Genomic DNA, 17,578 nt, shown 5'->3' with positions numbered 1-17,578 from the left:
AGCTTTGCTACTCCCAGTAGTATATCTTTTTGGCTGCTAGTTTAATACCAACTGTTTATTAAACTGTACAACTATATACCCGAGCCTATGTAAGTTAAATATTATTATTATTACGTTCCGATTTGTCCACTATACACTTCCATCTTTTGTATTTCGTTCTTTTTGTTTTTTGATTCTTTCTTCTTTGTTCTACCTTAAACCTCTAGTTTATTCCTTTTAGCTTTAGATTCTTAAATAGAATTTATGTTCATGATTCACTTACTTGTTAATCTACATGTTCATTCCGTTATCACGTGATTTTGTTTATACACGTGACTAACGTAGCTCACACTACGTGATATTACGCCTTCTATCTTCGATAGTTACTTGTACTAATTCCTGAGTGATAACAACGATGAAGTCTTTAACTTAAAGGACTATATATTTTGATTGGTATGTAATGTATCTAGATAAGTAATATATAATAATATTAGTTTCCAGATTTCCAGACCACTCTTGTTGATATTTTCGTTTCTTTCTTTTCTCTATATATCTTGATCACAGTGAAAACTTTTCATCTTCGTGTTTATATATTCTTGTAGATCTCATCTCATCTGAATAGAAATTCGTCACGTGACTTCAAAAAAATACTGCGCCACATATTAATAATGGAAATTATTGCAAATATGTGACAGCCAGAATATCTTTATCACGTGACTAACATCACACACACATGTAGATATATACACTTGTTGAATCATTATAATCGCATCTATGCATGATGAATTGCACTTTCATTACAATTCAATTATTTATTATCTATAGTATAATTACACATACTATATATCGTAATCTAAATAAAATTTCAGTTATTTTTTTTTTTTTATTTTAAAGTAAATGAATTATTAAAAAAGCATCATATTTCTTTCGTATTTGTTTCATTTGATAAAGTATTATTATATGATAATTTATCATTCAATATTAATTATTTTGCATAATAAAGTTATATTTTGTTATGGAATATTCATATTTTATATAATAAAATTACATTAGAATACAACATGAATTAGTCTTCTTGGCTTGTTTATAAAACATCTTGGAACTTGCGGTTAAGGATTCAGATTTATCAACTAAATTATCTAATTTCTCACCTCTTTGTAAAACATTCTCAATAGTTTTATGCAATTCAATCTTTGTTTCATCCAATTCTTGTTGAACTTTCATAATTGCATCCGCTTGTGTAGGATCTTGGTATTTAACAATATATGTATCAAGTTCTATCATCTTTAATTTATCATTAGTAACAGTAATGTTTGCCCATTCATTAGGAGTATGTGCTACTAGATATTCATCAGAAACTTTATTTAATAATGTATAAGCTGGTCTAACAGGATATTCTTTATCAGTGATCAATACACAACAAATACCTTCACTCCTTGCATATACATGACCCACATAATTTCCTTCTTCAACACTTTGTCTTTGACCTGGTGAAGTTCTTGTTGCCACTGTTTCAGCAAAAAATGTCATGAATTGACCAACACTACCTCTTTCGAAATATCCAAATTGAGATAGATCTTTGACTTCAGTTAATTCCAAAGCTTTTTCACCTCCACTACGGAAAATACCCATATAATATATCTTCATTTTTTATATTTTTATTTCTTTTTTCTTTTTTACTTTACCGTTTGTTTGTTTGTTTTTTTAGTTCTGTATTCCAGATTGTTATTTCTACTGTAATATTACTTCCAAACAAGTAGAATCTTTTGATCTACTTATTTAAATCACTAATTAATATAACCTTTTTACCAATTAACTAATATAGTTTTAAATTTACAACCGTAACCTTTAATCTTTTATTTGATTTTTACTCGTATAAATGTTGTGTTTATTTCAAGAATGTGTATTTTACACTCCATCCTGAAAATTCAAAAACGGAATCGCAAACCTATAAATTCTGGAAAGAAAGACCAAAGCAACCCTAAAAGTTAAATTTCACCGAGAATTAATTATTAATTACTAAGAATATTCTTATATATTCTAGATATGCGAGACTTTGGCTAGAAATCTCTCTTTTAAAGGCTAAGAGTATGATTAGGTAAGGTCTAAAATTTGTGCAGAATCTTAAGGATTAACATTAATTGCTTCATAGAAAATAAAATAAAAAACTGAAATAATAAAAAAATAAAAATAATATAGAGTCTATTACATCATACCAAAGATGTTTCTCAATCAAACAAGAGTATGTAGCAGAAAATGCTTGAAATCATTGGCAATGAATTCTAAATCTTTCTCATTACAGAAAACAGCACCCATTTTAAACACTCAGTTAATTAGAAGTTACTCTGCAACATCTCCAAGATTTAATTCGCATAATAATTCTAATAAAACTGGGCAAGATCAATTAGATAATTCTAGTCAATTACCAGGGATGATATTGGGTGCTGTAGTAAGTTTAAGTGCTATATATTTTATACTTCCAAAGAACAAAAATGATAAAACAATAACAAACAAGCAAGAAATTTCCATAACACCTACCATTGTTCCAGATGAGTTAGAAAAAGATATTGAAGTGGAAGTGATTGATTCTGCTTCTACAATCTTAGAAGATACTGCAGAGACTGTTACTGGAAGTATTTCCTCCTCAAATAACATTGAAGAATTGAAAGACACTTTGGAGCCAAAAGATGAACAATTAAATGGAGAAACTAAACCTGAAGGTGCTTATAATCCAGATACAGGTGAGATCAATTGGGATTGCCCATGTTTAGGTGGTATGGCAGATGGTCCATGTGGTGAAGAATTTAAAGCTGCCTTTTCTTGTTTTGTTTATTCAGATGCTGAACCAAAGGGAATTGATTGTGTTGAAAAGTTTCAACATATGCAAGACTGTTTTAGAAAGTACCCAGAACATTATTCTGATGTCTTGGAACAAGAAAAATCAGAAGAAGAAATAGACAATATTTTATCTATGGAAGAAGCCTCTAAAACAAATGCGGCCCTTACCTCTGAAGGAACTTCCGAAAATAGTACTTCAGAGCTCGTAGAAGCAATTAAAAATAAGGTTGAAGAAAATAAAGCTAGTACTTTCGCTTCACTCGAAACTCAAGAAGAAAACAGTGTGCTAGACATAGAAGATTCTTTATCAACAGAGCCTGCCACTAATTCTAATGACAGCGATACTAAGTAAACTAATCTATAAAGCATAGACTAGAACGGATTTCATAATTATTAATGATCACTGTCATTTAGTTATAGAAACATGTGCACTTTAATAAACTAGTGTTAAAATATGATTTTCGCTCTCCTAATATCTGCGAAATTCACTATTGATTTGATAATGACTTGTATATATGTATGTATATAATTATAATGCTCTTTTTTTATTATTATTATTATTTTTTTTTAATGTTCTCCAAAAGAATGATTAACAAGAATGTTACCAAGTCTGGCTCTTTAAAAAGTTCTTCAAATTAAACTGATCGGTCAGACCCAAAAAAAAACCCACTCTATTAAATGCTATTAGAATCACCGATATAAACTATTTGTAGCTGACAGAAGATCTTGCAATGAATCTGAAGAATTTACTTTAGAAAGACGGCCATGATTACCCATATTAGATCCTGTTCCAGATCCATTCATCACATTAGAAGAGTTCAATCCAACGATACTTGCTGTGGAACTTATAGCTGTTATAGATGTGGATACTGGATTCACCAACAGAATGTCAAGATCGATATCATTTTTAATAATTTCGCCTTCGAAATTTTGAGAAAACATTTGAACAAGCATCTTATGTGATTCTATAAGATCATCTGATGGCAACATTCGAATATGTAACAATAAACAGCGGCTTAATACTAATGCTAGTTCATCAAAACTACGCAACAAGATATTTAATGAATTTTTATCCAACTTATATCCATTTCCGTCTTTTAAAAACTCGCGGTATTGCAGAATACCACCATTTACAGGAGCATCGATAGTACCAGATATATCTCGTGACAACTCACTAAACACATTAGAAAAATCTCCGTTTTCTTTAAGTATTTTATGGCACATATTTTCTAAACCGTTTAAATCTTGAATTTTTAATTGTAACGTTCTTGTAGCATTTTCTAGTGGCGACATTTTGCGAACAGATATTTGATGAACTTCCGATCTATTCATAATAGTGGGGAAAGTGGAAACAGTTGAATAAGTATATTCCTCAGTCCAAATATCTGTCACATTAGTACCACCTGGTAACCTTCGTGAATTTGTAAATGTTCTCAATTCTCTATTTTCAATATACATTCTAATTTTGTTATTCAATGAGCTATTTTTATCACTAATGGTATATTCATCGGATATCTGTAATCTTGGCTCTACTGTTTGAATATATATGAATTTGCCCAATGGGGACTTCATTAATAGATCATTTGCTTTTTCTTGAGATTGAACAATTGAAGAGCCATGATAGACACGAAGTAATCTATTATGCATAGAAGATATATGTTCAAATGGTAATCCTTCAAAAATAAAAGTCTTATTTCTAATATTATTTGGAAATCCAAATCCCATAAATGAAACTTTGAAGTAAGTTGGTACAATTCTATCTACTATTTGCAAATCTGTATACAGTTCTGCAATCTGGCCATGAACATATGCCAAACCGCCTAGATCATAATTAATTTGATCATATGCGGTTATCAGATCCTTATGAATTGATAGAGCTTTTTCAAGTTTCGATCCTTTCCTAAAATTCTTCGCAGCTTCTTTGTATAGGTATTCTTTTCTTTCAAAAGAAGATTGTTCTGGTAAAGATGGATAAGGAATTGGAGGAAGCAGATCATTTGGATTCCATGCATATGTATTAGCTAGCAATTCTATACTCAAAGCCGCCTGTGTATAATCTTTCCTCTCAATGAAATGTAAGAACAAGTCATTAATCATTTGATGAAATAATTCTGGTCGGTTAGCATTCAGCAAGAAACCAAACATTTCAATCTGTAAAGCAGTCCTATCATTTTCAAATTCTTCTTCTGGGGGTATTTTATAACAATCTGATATTACCTTAAAGAAGGCGAATGAATCTTTCATGAATTCGGTTAATGGCTCACATATTTCATCAGTATTAGGACAATGTAAGAAAAATGAGATATATTTAAAGAACCTATCAATTGATTTATCATCTATATATAAGGCATTGATTTTATAACTGTTGTATATCTCAGGGTGTATTAATTCACGAGCTGGCTGTAGTGAGTGATATTCACCCCATAAATTCAGAAGTGTACTCCAAATAATCTTTGTGCTCACGGTGTTTAGATATACGTGCCTATGAAAAGCAGATATTAATATAGCGCGGACCAAAGCACCATTATTTGCAAATAGAAATAACTGATAAGAACTCAAATATCCAAGACCGTATTTTCTCGCATTTGTACTATTATAGTCATATTCAGCCAGAGCATCCCAACAATCGTTTACCAGTTTCCCCAGTTGCGTCATTGTATCTCCTAGTATTCTGAAAACAGCCTTTCTTGGAATAACTGTCAATTTTACAACAAAGGAGGATTTTTGATTAATCAGCAATAATAGTGCTTTAAAATATTCTTTCCATATTGAGAAATCAAAGTCTTGGATACTAGAGTTATATGTAGGCTGATAAGAAAAAATTAAAAAGTTCTTGAAGAGACCTAGTAAAATAGTACAGCATCTGGTAAACATAGCAGACACACTTAGCCATTTATTAGAGGAGTAAAAATCTCCTCTAAACACTAATTTTATTGCTTGTATTAGTTTTAGTAGATCATCTTTAGTTATTTTGTTCAAATAAAAAACAGATTGAAAGTGTAGATCCGACACGCTTTCAGATATAATATCACCTAAAGAAGGTTCAGAACCATAGTGAAATTCTGCAATTTTAGAAATAGCACACAAAATTGTAGCCAGTTCCAATAATACTTCTACTACTACCTCTGCGCTTACAATTGAATCCATGGGTAGAACACTGCAAGGGACTTCATCTGGAAATATTCTTGAAAATGTTCTTCGAGGTTTGAAAAGATCTGCACGTTTACAAAGTTTTCGAACCATAATAAAAATACGAGTAAAAATTGGGGCAAGCCTTATGATATTTCTTGCCACCTTAATATCTTCAATATTTTCAAATAGTGTAATGATTACACTATTAGCAAGACGAATAGAAGAAATAAATGATGGTTGCTTTGATTGGAAGAGATATACTTCTAGAAGCCAGTTAATACAATTAGATATGAATTTTAAACGAATTTCATCTTCTAGTCCAGTTTTAAAGAGGTATTTACTAATTTCTTCATGTGAAATGAATTGTTTCATAAGGGATAGCTTACAATTCAGATATTTTTCTTGACCAAGAGAAAGTTTTCCATATGAGCGTTTAAACATTTCAATTTCACGTGCGTGTGAAGTAGAGAATAGATCATATGTAAACCCTATTAGCTCCTTTGATTTAAAGTATGGCATTAAAGTTTCGATTAGCAAATAATAGAGTTTGACTATTATAAGTTGATCTCTCATAATATGCTCTTCGCTTGAACTAAAAAACTTAGTTATAGATTTAAACAAAGACCGAATTTCACGTCTCCACTCCTTCCTGCAATTCTTCGATGTAACAATAGATATTCCAAGAAGATAAAGAGACGATCTGCATATTGCCCTACCAGTTTTATCCCGCTGCTCTGGGTATTGATCTACTACTTGAACCATATTTCTTACTATTTTTGGTCCAACTTGGGGTAGTGTAGATTCCAGGGAATAATACTCAAAGTAGTCCTTGAAAAGATGTTTGCAATGGGAGTCTTCAGAAAGCATTACATCAATAAAGTTAACTATAATTTCAAAAATTTTATCTTTGGCCTCAGTAGAATTATGATGATTACCAGATACTTCATGATATAATTCTAGTAATTTCGATATAATTGAATTAAAATGTTTAACAAGTTGAGAAACTGGTATTGTTCTCATGTCTTCAGAAACAGTAATGCAATGATGTAAAAATTTAGTCTCGTCAGAAACTTGTAAATCAAACAAGCGTTGAATTGAAGCTGAAATATTAAATTTGTTCCCCAGATATTCAGTGGATAGGTTTAAATCAACTAAAGGCTGTTTTTTTAATGAATTTAATTGAAATACTGTAGATTTCTTGTATTCTTGAATTATGCCTCCCTTTTTTAGGTATATAAATGACTTACCCATTAAATATCCGTTTAAATATACTGCAATCTTTAGCTTCTCATCACTCTCCATATTTTCTAATCCTACTATTCTAATCAACCCACCAATATTTTCTCCTGACTGTACACAAACAAATTGCCAGTTGCGTTGTTCTACTGAATTTATACTTATATTAAACAAAACTGATGGATTTCTACTTGACACTTCGATCGTTATATTCTTAATATCTTTATTGGGGTTACATAAAGTTACTTTCCCTAAGTGTAAATAGATTCGTTCAATTGGATCAGAGAGTGTGTCGTAAAAGTAAGGAGGAATATGCTGTATTGCTATTGTAGATGAATTTAGTATACTTTGAGGTTGTGCGATACCTTTTAACTCCTTTACACTAACTGATAGCATTGTAGCCGTGGGATTTATAGCAATGCCATCACTTGAGTCACTTAGAATTCGATCTATTAATTCACCCCATCCTCCATTTGACGAGGATTCATCTTCGACATTTCTAATATTCGTTCTAGTTTCAAATATGGAGCAGAAAAGATGTAATTGAAATGTGTAAGGTGTACTAGTCATTAAAGAGTTTTTATTGCCAGAAAAGACACGGGAGATATCGATAACACCAGCAGCCATACCTCTTTTTAATGTAGATATTGTGGATCCTGGAGTATCCATAGCTGTGTTACTTTTCTTTCCAACTGGTGTACTAGGTTTAGTAGTATTAATCGGTACCTCTTCTATAAGGCGCACAACCAAAAATATTCTACCTTTATCAATTTTTGTTTCAGGTAAGTTTCTAAAGAATGCTGCTGAGATATTGGATAAATCTGAAGTTGTACCCCTTTGAATACAGGTTGAAAATGGTTCCGTTAATATTTCTTTTCTGCTCCTTAGATATAGTAAGGCAATTATGTCGCTGTTTTCTGAAATATTTAATGAAGAATCACCCGTTATGCCTTTAATATCAATTAAAATATGAGATTGCGAGAATTCCTCACTTAAAGGTTGACGAGACTCAAGGCCTAACGCTTTATAATTCAGAACTGGGAAGTTATTTAATAATCCCGACAGCATAGTGCATGCAACAAATGTCTTTAAGCTTGTGGAGTTAAAATAAGGTAATTCACCAGAATAAATATTACGGGCAAATATACCTTCAAAGCCTAACGGATCTGTAGAATGATGATTTGGTATGTTTATACCCCCAGCATTTGAGACCTGAGCTATATTATAATTTTGTACTGAATATTGTTTATCCTTGGAAGCTAGAAATTTTGAAATTTTAACCAAAAATGAACATGCTGACCTTATAATTGTAATACGTTCAGATTCAGTCGTTAGTTTATAAGTTAAAAACAATCTAATAGTATCTAGTTGATAATATAATTGTGTAATTTTTTCATATATTGGAAAATCATGTGCCGAATACATAGTATAAATGTGTGAAGATAAAACAGCTAGAACTGATGCAATTTCTTCTGAAAGCTCTCTATTTTGAAATCTAAAATATGGAAAAGAGGGTTTAGGTGGTTTTTTTGTCCTTAAATCATTTTCACTGTTATTGATAGAATTGGCTTTAATTATCTCGTGAAAGGACTGAGATTCTAAATTCTCATCAAACACTTTATATAGATCAGTCGTCTCAGGAAATTTTAAGAAGTCAACAAGTGCGATTTTTTCATTAAAATCTAAATATGCATATTTGGTAGGAAATATGACAGTTTTGGATTTGATATCAGGTAATTCAGTCGAGAGTGATGGTAAATTGGATACGTATTCTTCTGGTAATGGTATACAGCACAGGTATGCTCTACACCACTTTCCATCATTAGTTTGCTCGAAAACATATACTTCATCACCAGGGTAAAGATTAGAATAGTTATCACTCAGGGTAGATAATTCTAAGTGCTTTTTTAATGGTAGAAATGATTTGATTAAGACACCATGTATTAATTCAGGTGTTGGTTTCCATTTATAAGGATGAAAAAAATGCATTCTTTTGTAAAATCAACGAAATCTAGTATTTATTATTAAACTTTAAGAAATTAAAACGCTCTAAGTTACGAGGTAGATTTGTTATTAATTAATATATTTGATAAGTCGTTTAAAGATCGATCTTTTTGATTAGCAACTTTAGTAATTGTTCCCCTCATGCACTGCAATAAATACTAGAATGAGAATATTATCATAAATAATTTGAGTAACAGCAAAGACTTAAAATAGGCCAAGTTCGAACTTTGTTTATATTTCTGGATCCTTCAATTAATGCTGCTATATTATTTAATAGTAATATTCAAATTCTAACCAATACGGATTGTTGATCTTTATTATAGAATAAATAGGTGATTAATTAGGGATTCCCTATTATGTTATTTTTGGTTAAAGATTTTTTAGCTTACGGATTTTCAGATTCTTTAAGGTAGTTTGGTAATTACCTTTAAATTACGTAAATAACGATTGATATTTTCAACAGTAACCCGGACTTATATGTAGTCATCTCGATATAGCGTGAAGACTAAGACATAAGTTGATATTGTATTAAACATGTATCACCTCAGATAATGTGTTTTTTAGAACTAATCTACTTACTCAATTCATATTTAATATGCAATTCGGTAGCGAACCTGATTTTAATAGTATAAATCTCATTAAATGTTTGAGACTATAGCTAATAAGACTCTATTAGCTTCTAACAAAACCTATAAAATACCATATTAGGAATTTTATAACGGTATAGATTCATTTGCACTTTAGCATATTATAAGTCCTGTGTGTTATTTAGAACCATATTTGTATTTGAAAATGCTGGATATAAAAATTTACTACACTTAATATTGATTAAAAATCGATCCAAAAACCATCAAAAATGTAAAGAGTCCTATTAGATCCTTTGGATGTGGAACTACTATGGTAGAGTCGAATAATTTTTCAGTCTTAAAAGAAGAATAAATAAAAACTCTTAATAATTTAAAAGTTTATGAATTCCTGAAATTCCTAGAACCTTTAGGTAAAGGTCGTGGAAAGTTTAAAAATTGAAAAGATTCAATTTGTGAATTAGTTGAGCATTTTCCATTTATTATAGTGGTTCTAGAAGAGTTGAGAATAAGTAAGAGATTTATGAATAACTAATTGACTAAGAGGATTCTTGAAAAGACGCGTGAGGATGACTATCTCCGATGAGTATGTCCTCAGAAGTATTAAAAACAAAAGAGATCATCAAACGGTAAGATGGATTACTAATGGAATACGAAGAAAAATTCAAGGATGACCTCCAATGTACATATGCCTAATTATTAGTGAATTATTAATCTTCAAAGATTCGGACAGAAAACCACCATTGTTGACGGAATAATTGAAAGAATAAGATATATAGTATGACTCTCAACTTTTAAATGAAATGGCCTGTCAAATATATCCCTTTATTCAAATAGTAACTGTAGATAAATGGTGAGTCAAGCTTCGCACATGACCCACAAACTCATTTTAACACTGTTCAAGTATCAGCCCCTGAATATCCCAAAGATCGTGAATACATCAAAGCTGAAAAACCATTCGAACTATTTATAAAATTAATGTCATTATCATCATTCATTATAAAACCATGTTTAACCCTGAATGCCATTACCAAGACAACTCATTTTTTATCGGATCATTTTTTATCGGATCATATTAAACGTAAAATGGCTCTGTTTATTTTCACTAGTTGGATTTTAGTAGACTTAATATTTCTTATGGAATTTTTGGTACTTTGAAGACAATTTCTTTATTTCTCTTTATTTCAAGAATGATGCTGATACATCATTTTGTTTGATATCTAGGTTTAATAGCTCATTCAGTACTATAAATATTCGCGAAAATTCGAGTTTGGATACACAGTATAATATTTCAAATTCAGTAAATCTTAAGGTGGTAATTTGTTTGTATCATTCATGAAAAAAATCATATTTGAACTACACGAATACTACATGATGGTCCGCCTTCTTAGCCCAAATTTTCAATTTAAAGGTTTTATATCTTTTATCTTGCTATTAATAATTATAGTGTATATTTATATTAATATAAATCAATTGTGCTCTTAATGACAGTCTCAATTTATTCATTTCCATCCCTAAGTTTAGCAAAGATGAGATATGAAAATAATATTCTGGTGTTTAAATTTTAGGTTTTATTCATTAATAATTTAAAGCAGTAAAGCTTTAAACAATTAATTATAAATAGTGTACAAATTAAAAATGCGAAAAAATTAAGTACATACAGTACCGTTTAAACTGAAGCTACTATGTGTCAAATAAGATTATAAATATTCTTTCTTTTGGATCATATTTTTCCAAGAATTTGCAATTTGGTAAGAGTTCCGGTAAAAGGTCTTTCGGGCTGGAAAAGGAATTGAGATCTATATTTCTTTGAGGGTGGCAAAGAATCAGTATAGTATTTTATTAAAAAGAAAAAATAGCGAATGTATAGGTATCACATCATTTAAGGAGAAAGGGGCGTGAATTTGAAACTATTCTTACGGAAGAAAAACCTACACTGACGATTGGTTGATATTCTATAATAGCACTTTGCAAAATCCTAAATTTTAATATGAGTTCAGACAGTATACGTTTTAGAGCAGGTATAGCAGAATATGACGAAGAGACACGCCAATGCACACCGTTAGCAGTCCAAGGTGAAATCCGTATGAAAGTCAATTCGGAAGAGGAGGAACTAGGTTTCTGGGACTTTGATTGGGTTCCATTAGAAAAGCCTGTTGGCGATAATGCTAAAATATCTCCTATATCACTAATTTTAATTCCCGGTGAAACAATGTGGGTTCCAATTAAATCATGCAAATCAGGTAGAATGTTCTCATTAATTTTTTCATCCAATGAAAAATACTTCTTTTGGCTTCAACAAAAGAATCCAAAAAATTTATCTTTGGACGAATTAAATGAAAAAGATGCAGAAATATTTACAAAAATGACTAAAATATTAAATGAACAAGAAGTAAATGATAGTTCTGATGATGATGATGTGGAAACTCACATTCCGGAAAAATCTGCTGATGATGAGGATGTAGAAATGGGAGAAGTTCGCTAAAACTGTGCATTGTTTGTTGATTCAAATATATAGTTAATGAAAGTATCGATTGTTGGTTTGCCTAAATCTAATAACTCATGATTAATTCTCATATATTTTAATATAGAAATTTTTATTTTACATATCGGTTAAACAATAATTAAAATTTTTAAAATTATGAAGAATATATATATAATTGAAATTGAAAATTTATTATCGCCTTACCCTAACATACACTCCGTTTACTCTTAAAAGTAACTGAGTTTTGATAAATAGGAAGTGTAATAAAATATTTCGGAGTTTATTGGTCTAATTATGCTCTTATAAAAGCCTAACTTTTCTACACAACACACATGATGAAAGCAGAGTGATGGTATTGATTTTTATTTTTTATATTATTGTACGACAGTTGAATCCTCAACATCAGTATTGTTGTTAGTCATAATTAAGAGAATAATTCTGTTTTTTAGTAAGTACTTTGAAGTGTAGAAACCTCCTACCCTTTTGAGTAGGAATTAAAATTATAGAAAATATAAAAATATAAAGATTAGATGTCGACTAAAATACTGGCAATTTATACATCATTTTTTGGACAAGAGAAGTCAACTCATCGTCATCTATAAGTGAAAAAAGTTTCACCTAATTAACATCACAAAGTTTATGTGGGTTTCATGCTGTTCTTAAATTAGCGACAATGAATTATCTAATTGGGATTTTTATTAGCAACGTGTATTCACGTTATACTATCTTTTATCCTAAAACAGTATATCTACTGTTGTATGTATAAAGACCATGGATATCTAGCACAAATGCTTCTCTACATATCACAGCTTTACTTATAACTTGTAGGATATTCCAAATGATAATGAATTGAAGTTATCGGAAGTATAAGTTGTATTAATATTAGAGTCCGACATTATTTAGAGAATAATTCTGTTGTTAATAGTAAAGTTATATTATAGAAACCTCCTACCCTTCTGAGTAGGAATAAAATATATAAAAATAAAAATAAGAAATACAAACATATAAACGAATTTATGCAGGTTATTTATACGTTTCAATTTTGGACGAGAAGAGCCAATTCATGTTCTATACCTAATGAAAATATTTTCACTTAGCTTACCTGTTTAGTGTATCATGATAATTATTATTAGATATATAATATTATGACACATGAATTACCTAATTGGGATTTTATTAGTATTATTATTTGTACATCATACTCTTCTATTATTCATAAACTAGTAATTATTACTTGTTTACGCATAAAGACCTATTATATTAACATTCATTTTCAACAAAAGTGACCAGCGGTCGAACTGTTCAAAATATTGTTGCTCATAGTTTAATTCTTAGTTAAGTAATCTGTTTGAATAATCATTATATTATTATTATAAAAAATCTCCTTGCTTCTTTCGAAAGGGAATATATAATATATACAGGATATACAATGAACAGTTATAAACTTTTGGGATATTTTCGTGGTAATTTATACTCCAAAAAATGGACAGATCCACCATCAACGAATTAATGGTCTGATATTAAAATAGAACCTATCACATGCTAATACCTTCTTAATATCACTACCTGGGTATTTTTAGTTGTGAGGCCACGTATGCTTAATGCATGTTGGATTATTTATTATATTAAGTTGTTTTTAGTTGTTGTATAAAGCCACAATTACGACTAAGTTCATACTTTATTAGCTGTTAACACAAACCCACGACTCATGACACATAATGCCACAGCTCTGACACTTTTGCCTAAATATTATTAACAATCATTTATTAAATATATTCTTTCTGACAATCACAACTAGATGAAGAAAAGTATAAAGCTATCGAGTGGAAAATATTAATTATTAGATGTCATTATAATATAAGCTTCAATATGGTATATATGATTAAAATATTTTAGAATTACTATATGTCAATGCATACTTTAAGTATATAAGCTCTTTAACAATGTTGTTATAATTATAGACAGCTGTTGTAATACGAGACTGACAGGACAAGGATGGTGTTTCAGAGTTCGGATGGTACTGAGATCAGTAGTTACAGGTTGTATTACACAAGATTATTGTATCTCCCATTGGTCCTTCTCTATATAGTATATAATAGTATATTGATCTATAATTGCTCCTTATATACTTCTTTAGAGCTGGACAGTTCTGGGTCCATAGTTACAAGATGCGGTACACTCATTGAAACCTGGGCGTCATTCTAACTAATAGGTGTCCGAGATGAACCAGAAGTAGGTGCAGATTCAGTGGTTACAGTTGATGTTCCACGCCTGCTGAATAGTTGTTTCTCAGCTGTGGTCAGCCGATCTGTCCTCTCTCGAGGCTTTTCTTGTACTGATTTCTTGTAAGTATTACGTGAAAGGCTACGGCGCTTAGACGGTTTTACAACCTTTCTGTTGTAAACCAACTCAGGAGTACGATACACTTAAATAATAACTACCAAAAACTTAACTTAACAATTATATTCGTAAGTTCGAAGTATTAACTGGTGTTAAGTTAATAAGATTATTACGTTAAGTTTTGGTAATTACTATTTAAGTGTATTGTACTCCTAAGTTGGTTTACAACAAGCAACAATAAATAACGGAGGGTTGGCCGAGTGGTCTAAGGCGGCAGACTTAAGATCTGTTGGACGGTGTCCGCGCGAGTTCGAACCTCGCATCCTTCATTGTAATAATTTTTTGTTTTGCTACTCCCAGTAGTATATATTTTTGGCTACTAGTTTAATACCAACTGTCACAATTTTTGTGATTCCAATCTATGTATCTTGTAAATTTCTCCTCCTTCTTCTATTGCAGCAAGTCGGAGTTCTAACTATATTATACTTGGTATAAAGGCTCTATTTATCTAACTGTGTATGGTAATTAAGATATTAATATTTTTCTCTAGACTTAGAAACTCAACTTGTTCGTTGCTTTCTTCGCTCTGAGCTTTCTTCATTTATTCTACGTGTAAGATTGTTCCTTTTTATATTCACATTCTCGAGTTCTTGTTCTATGTTTGTTTTTCGTATCACGTGATTTGTGTCTGACCTTGATAAATCTATACATAATTATTAATACTTGAAATGAGGTGATACATATTCTTAGAATATGTGACACTAACGGTTTATAAAACTATACAACTATATACCTGAGACTACGTAAGTTAAATATTACTATTATTACGTTCCGATTTGTTCACTACACACTTCCATCTTTTGTATTTCGTTCTTTTGTCTTCTAGATCTTACTTCTTGGTTCTACCTTAACCCTCTAGTTTATTCCTTTTAGCTTTAGATTCTTAAATAGAATTTATGTTCATGATTCACTTACTTGTTAATCTACATGTTCATTCTGTTATCACGTGATCCTGGTTTATACACGTGACTAACGTATCTCACACTATGTGACATTCATTTTTACTGAATACGACCTGATCACGTGACCAACAATGATCAAACATAACGATTTGTAAGCTGCCCTTTGGTAAAGATTTAAAAATGGCTCCATAATTTCAATATATAATCTTTTATATATTTAGCAATAAAATACTATAGTAAGAGAACCTAACCGTAAGGTTAACTAAAAGTATCAGGTATTAAAAGAACAGTATGTAATATACAAAAAACCTCATACTAGACAATAATATTTGGCTAATCAATTTGTACTAAAGATCACAAGAAGTGTATTCCTTGATCTTTGAATTAAATTAAGAGAGTAGGCTATATTACCAAGTTGTCGTTCATCCACTATGTGCCAGAATTCAAAAACAAAATAAAATTTAAGAGGTGTATTACACATAATGCTGCTTCTTTTTCAGACAAAAGTAATAATTTTAAAATCTAGCATATGCCAACTGAAAATTTAAAACTCCATTGAAAACCCTGTTGCCTAAACAAATTATACTATAGGCAAGGATTAATTAAAAATTTCACATGCAAAACTCGGCCAATTAGTTTCCAGGGAAAATGATAATAAGCTATCAAAATGTAGTAATAAGAAAAAAGTAAAAAAGTAAAAAAAACAAGATATTAAGATTTCAATCTTAAAAAGTATAAGAAGAGCATAAAAGAAATAATCTTATATACATATAATACAACATGAACTTTTCCAATAAAAAAATAAATAATAATAAGAACAAAATGTGGCAGCTAAATATAACGCTTTAATCCTAGGCGCTACTGGTTTATGTGGTTCAGCGTTTTTGAAATACACTGAAAAATCTGGCGTCATAAATAAAGTATTCACCATTACTAGAAGACCTATCGAGTCAGATAAATCGCTCAACAACTTGTGGAAAAAGATAATAGTAAATGGGTACCCTCAATATCCCACTGAAAAGACCGATATAGTGATGACTGGTTTATCTATAACAAGAGCAGCAGCGGGTAGTACACAAGAACAATACCGCATTGATCATAATTTGAATATCCATTTGGCTAAGAAGGCAAAAGAAAATGGATGCAGCACATTTGTACTTGTATCGTCCTCATTGGCTAATGCAGATTCCAGATTTACTTATTTAAAAATGAAGGGTGAGATCGAAAGAGATTTAGAAGCCATAGGGTTTGACCATTTGATCATATTGAGACCTGGAAAACTTCTGGGTGAAAGACAAAATGACTTTAAAGGTTTTGCGAACTCCATGTTTACTGCCCTTGGGAACTCGATCTACAGATCAAGACTACAGTGTGTATTACAATACCCTGTGTTTGGCAATGAGGTAGGCCAGGTCGGTGTTTATCTTGCTCTTAAGGCTATCCAAGATAAAAGCTCACCAAGGGTTCAGATTGTGGAAAGTTCCGAGATATTGAGCATTTCTGCTGAGCTAAATAAATAAAAACACACCCACCAACTAATACTATATATACCATCTAGCCAGATATATATACATTTTGTATAATAATCAATCATTTTAACACATAGTCAAACCCTTACTACAACAACAACTAACCCTAACCAATACATTATGTGTCGCGGGTCATTTTTTACCCCTATTTAGTATCCACGGAACAACCTGCGGGACCGCCCCTGGACTTTTTTGGCCTATCAGTACCCGCCAAATTAGCACGCGTTCTCACTTCCCGGCGACGGAAGATTGGAGAAAGGACTTTTAATAAACAGCTGTCTGGATCTGGAATGCGGTCCCTATGGAAAGACCTGTTTTAGCTATGGGTGCTTTTAGTTTAGATTTGCTCCATTGTCTATGTAAACCTTGGCTTTGAATCTTTCATGTAACTTATAGACTTGACTTCTATCGTATATCGTATATATTATTTCATAAAACAAACGAACATACAAGCAATATATTGCTTTTATAAAGTGCTTGAGTGACTAG

At 30.9% G+C, this 17,578-nt stretch overlaps 5 protein-coding genes and 1 non-coding gene across 6 annotated transcripts; 4 read left to right on the top strand and 2 right to left on the bottom strand.

The window, feature by feature from the left end:
* Positions 1-1,023: 1,023 nt before the first annotated feature.
* YKT6 (palmitoyltransferase YKT6) lies at positions 1,024-1,626 on the bottom strand (the record flags this gene model as incomplete). The annotated part of the gene is made up of 1 exon (XM_004181344.1): positions 1,024-1,626. One exon carries the CDS (start codon positions 1,624-1,626, stop codon positions 1,024-1,026), a length of 603 nt encoding a protein of 200 aa, XP_004181392.1.
* Positions 1,627-2,200: 574 nt separating this feature from the next.
* MIA40 (Mia40p) lies at positions 2,201-3,169 on the top strand (the record flags this gene model as incomplete). The annotated part of the gene is made up of 1 exon (XM_004181343.1): positions 2,201-3,169. The coding sequence occupies one exon, from the start codon at positions 2,201-2,203 to the stop codon at positions 3,167-3,169; it is 969 nt and encodes a 322-aa protein (XP_004181391.1).
* Positions 3,170-3,507: 338 nt separating this feature from the next.
* Positions 3,508-9,174, bottom strand: DCK1 (guanine nucleotide exchange factor DCK1; the record flags this gene model as incomplete). The annotated part of the gene is made up of 1 exon (XM_004181342.1): positions 3,508-9,174. The coding sequence occupies one exon, from the start codon at positions 9,172-9,174 to the stop codon at positions 3,508-3,510; it is 5,667 nt and encodes a 1,888-aa protein (XP_004181390.1).
* A 2,589-nt stretch (positions 9,175-11,763) lies between these two features.
* RPN13 (proteasome regulatory particle lid subunit RPN13) lies at positions 11,764-12,258 on the top strand (the record flags this gene model as incomplete). The annotated part of the gene is made up of 1 exon (XM_004181341.1): positions 11,764-12,258. The coding sequence occupies one exon, from the start codon at positions 11,764-11,766 to the stop codon at positions 12,256-12,258; it is 495 nt and encodes a 164-aa protein (XP_004181389.1).
* Positions 12,259-14,844: 2,586 nt separating this feature from the next.
* TBLA0Ftrna2L lies at positions 14,845-14,927 on the top strand. The gene has a single exon. It is a non-coding gene; the product is annotated as a tRNA-Leu (tRNA).
* Positions 14,928-16,594: 1,667 nt separating this feature from the next.
* On the top strand, positions 16,595-17,080 carry TBLA0F03310 (uncharacterized protein; the record flags this gene model as incomplete). Its single annotated transcript, XM_004181340.1, has 1 exon — positions 16,595-17,080. One exon carries the CDS (start codon positions 16,595-16,597, stop codon positions 17,078-17,080), a length of 486 nt encoding a protein of 161 aa, XP_004181388.1.
* Positions 17,081-17,578: the final 498 nt, after the last annotated feature.

Source organism: Henningerozyma blattae, chromosome 6 (assembly GCF_000315915.1).
Source record: "Henningerozyma blattae CBS 6284 chromosome 6, complete genome".
NCBI classification, from domain to species: domain Eukaryota; kingdom Fungi; phylum Ascomycota; class Saccharomycetes; order Saccharomycetales; family Saccharomycetaceae; genus Henningerozyma; species Henningerozyma blattae.
Note: the sequence above shows the minus strand (reverse complement) of the source record. Positions and strands in the feature narration are given on the sequence as shown.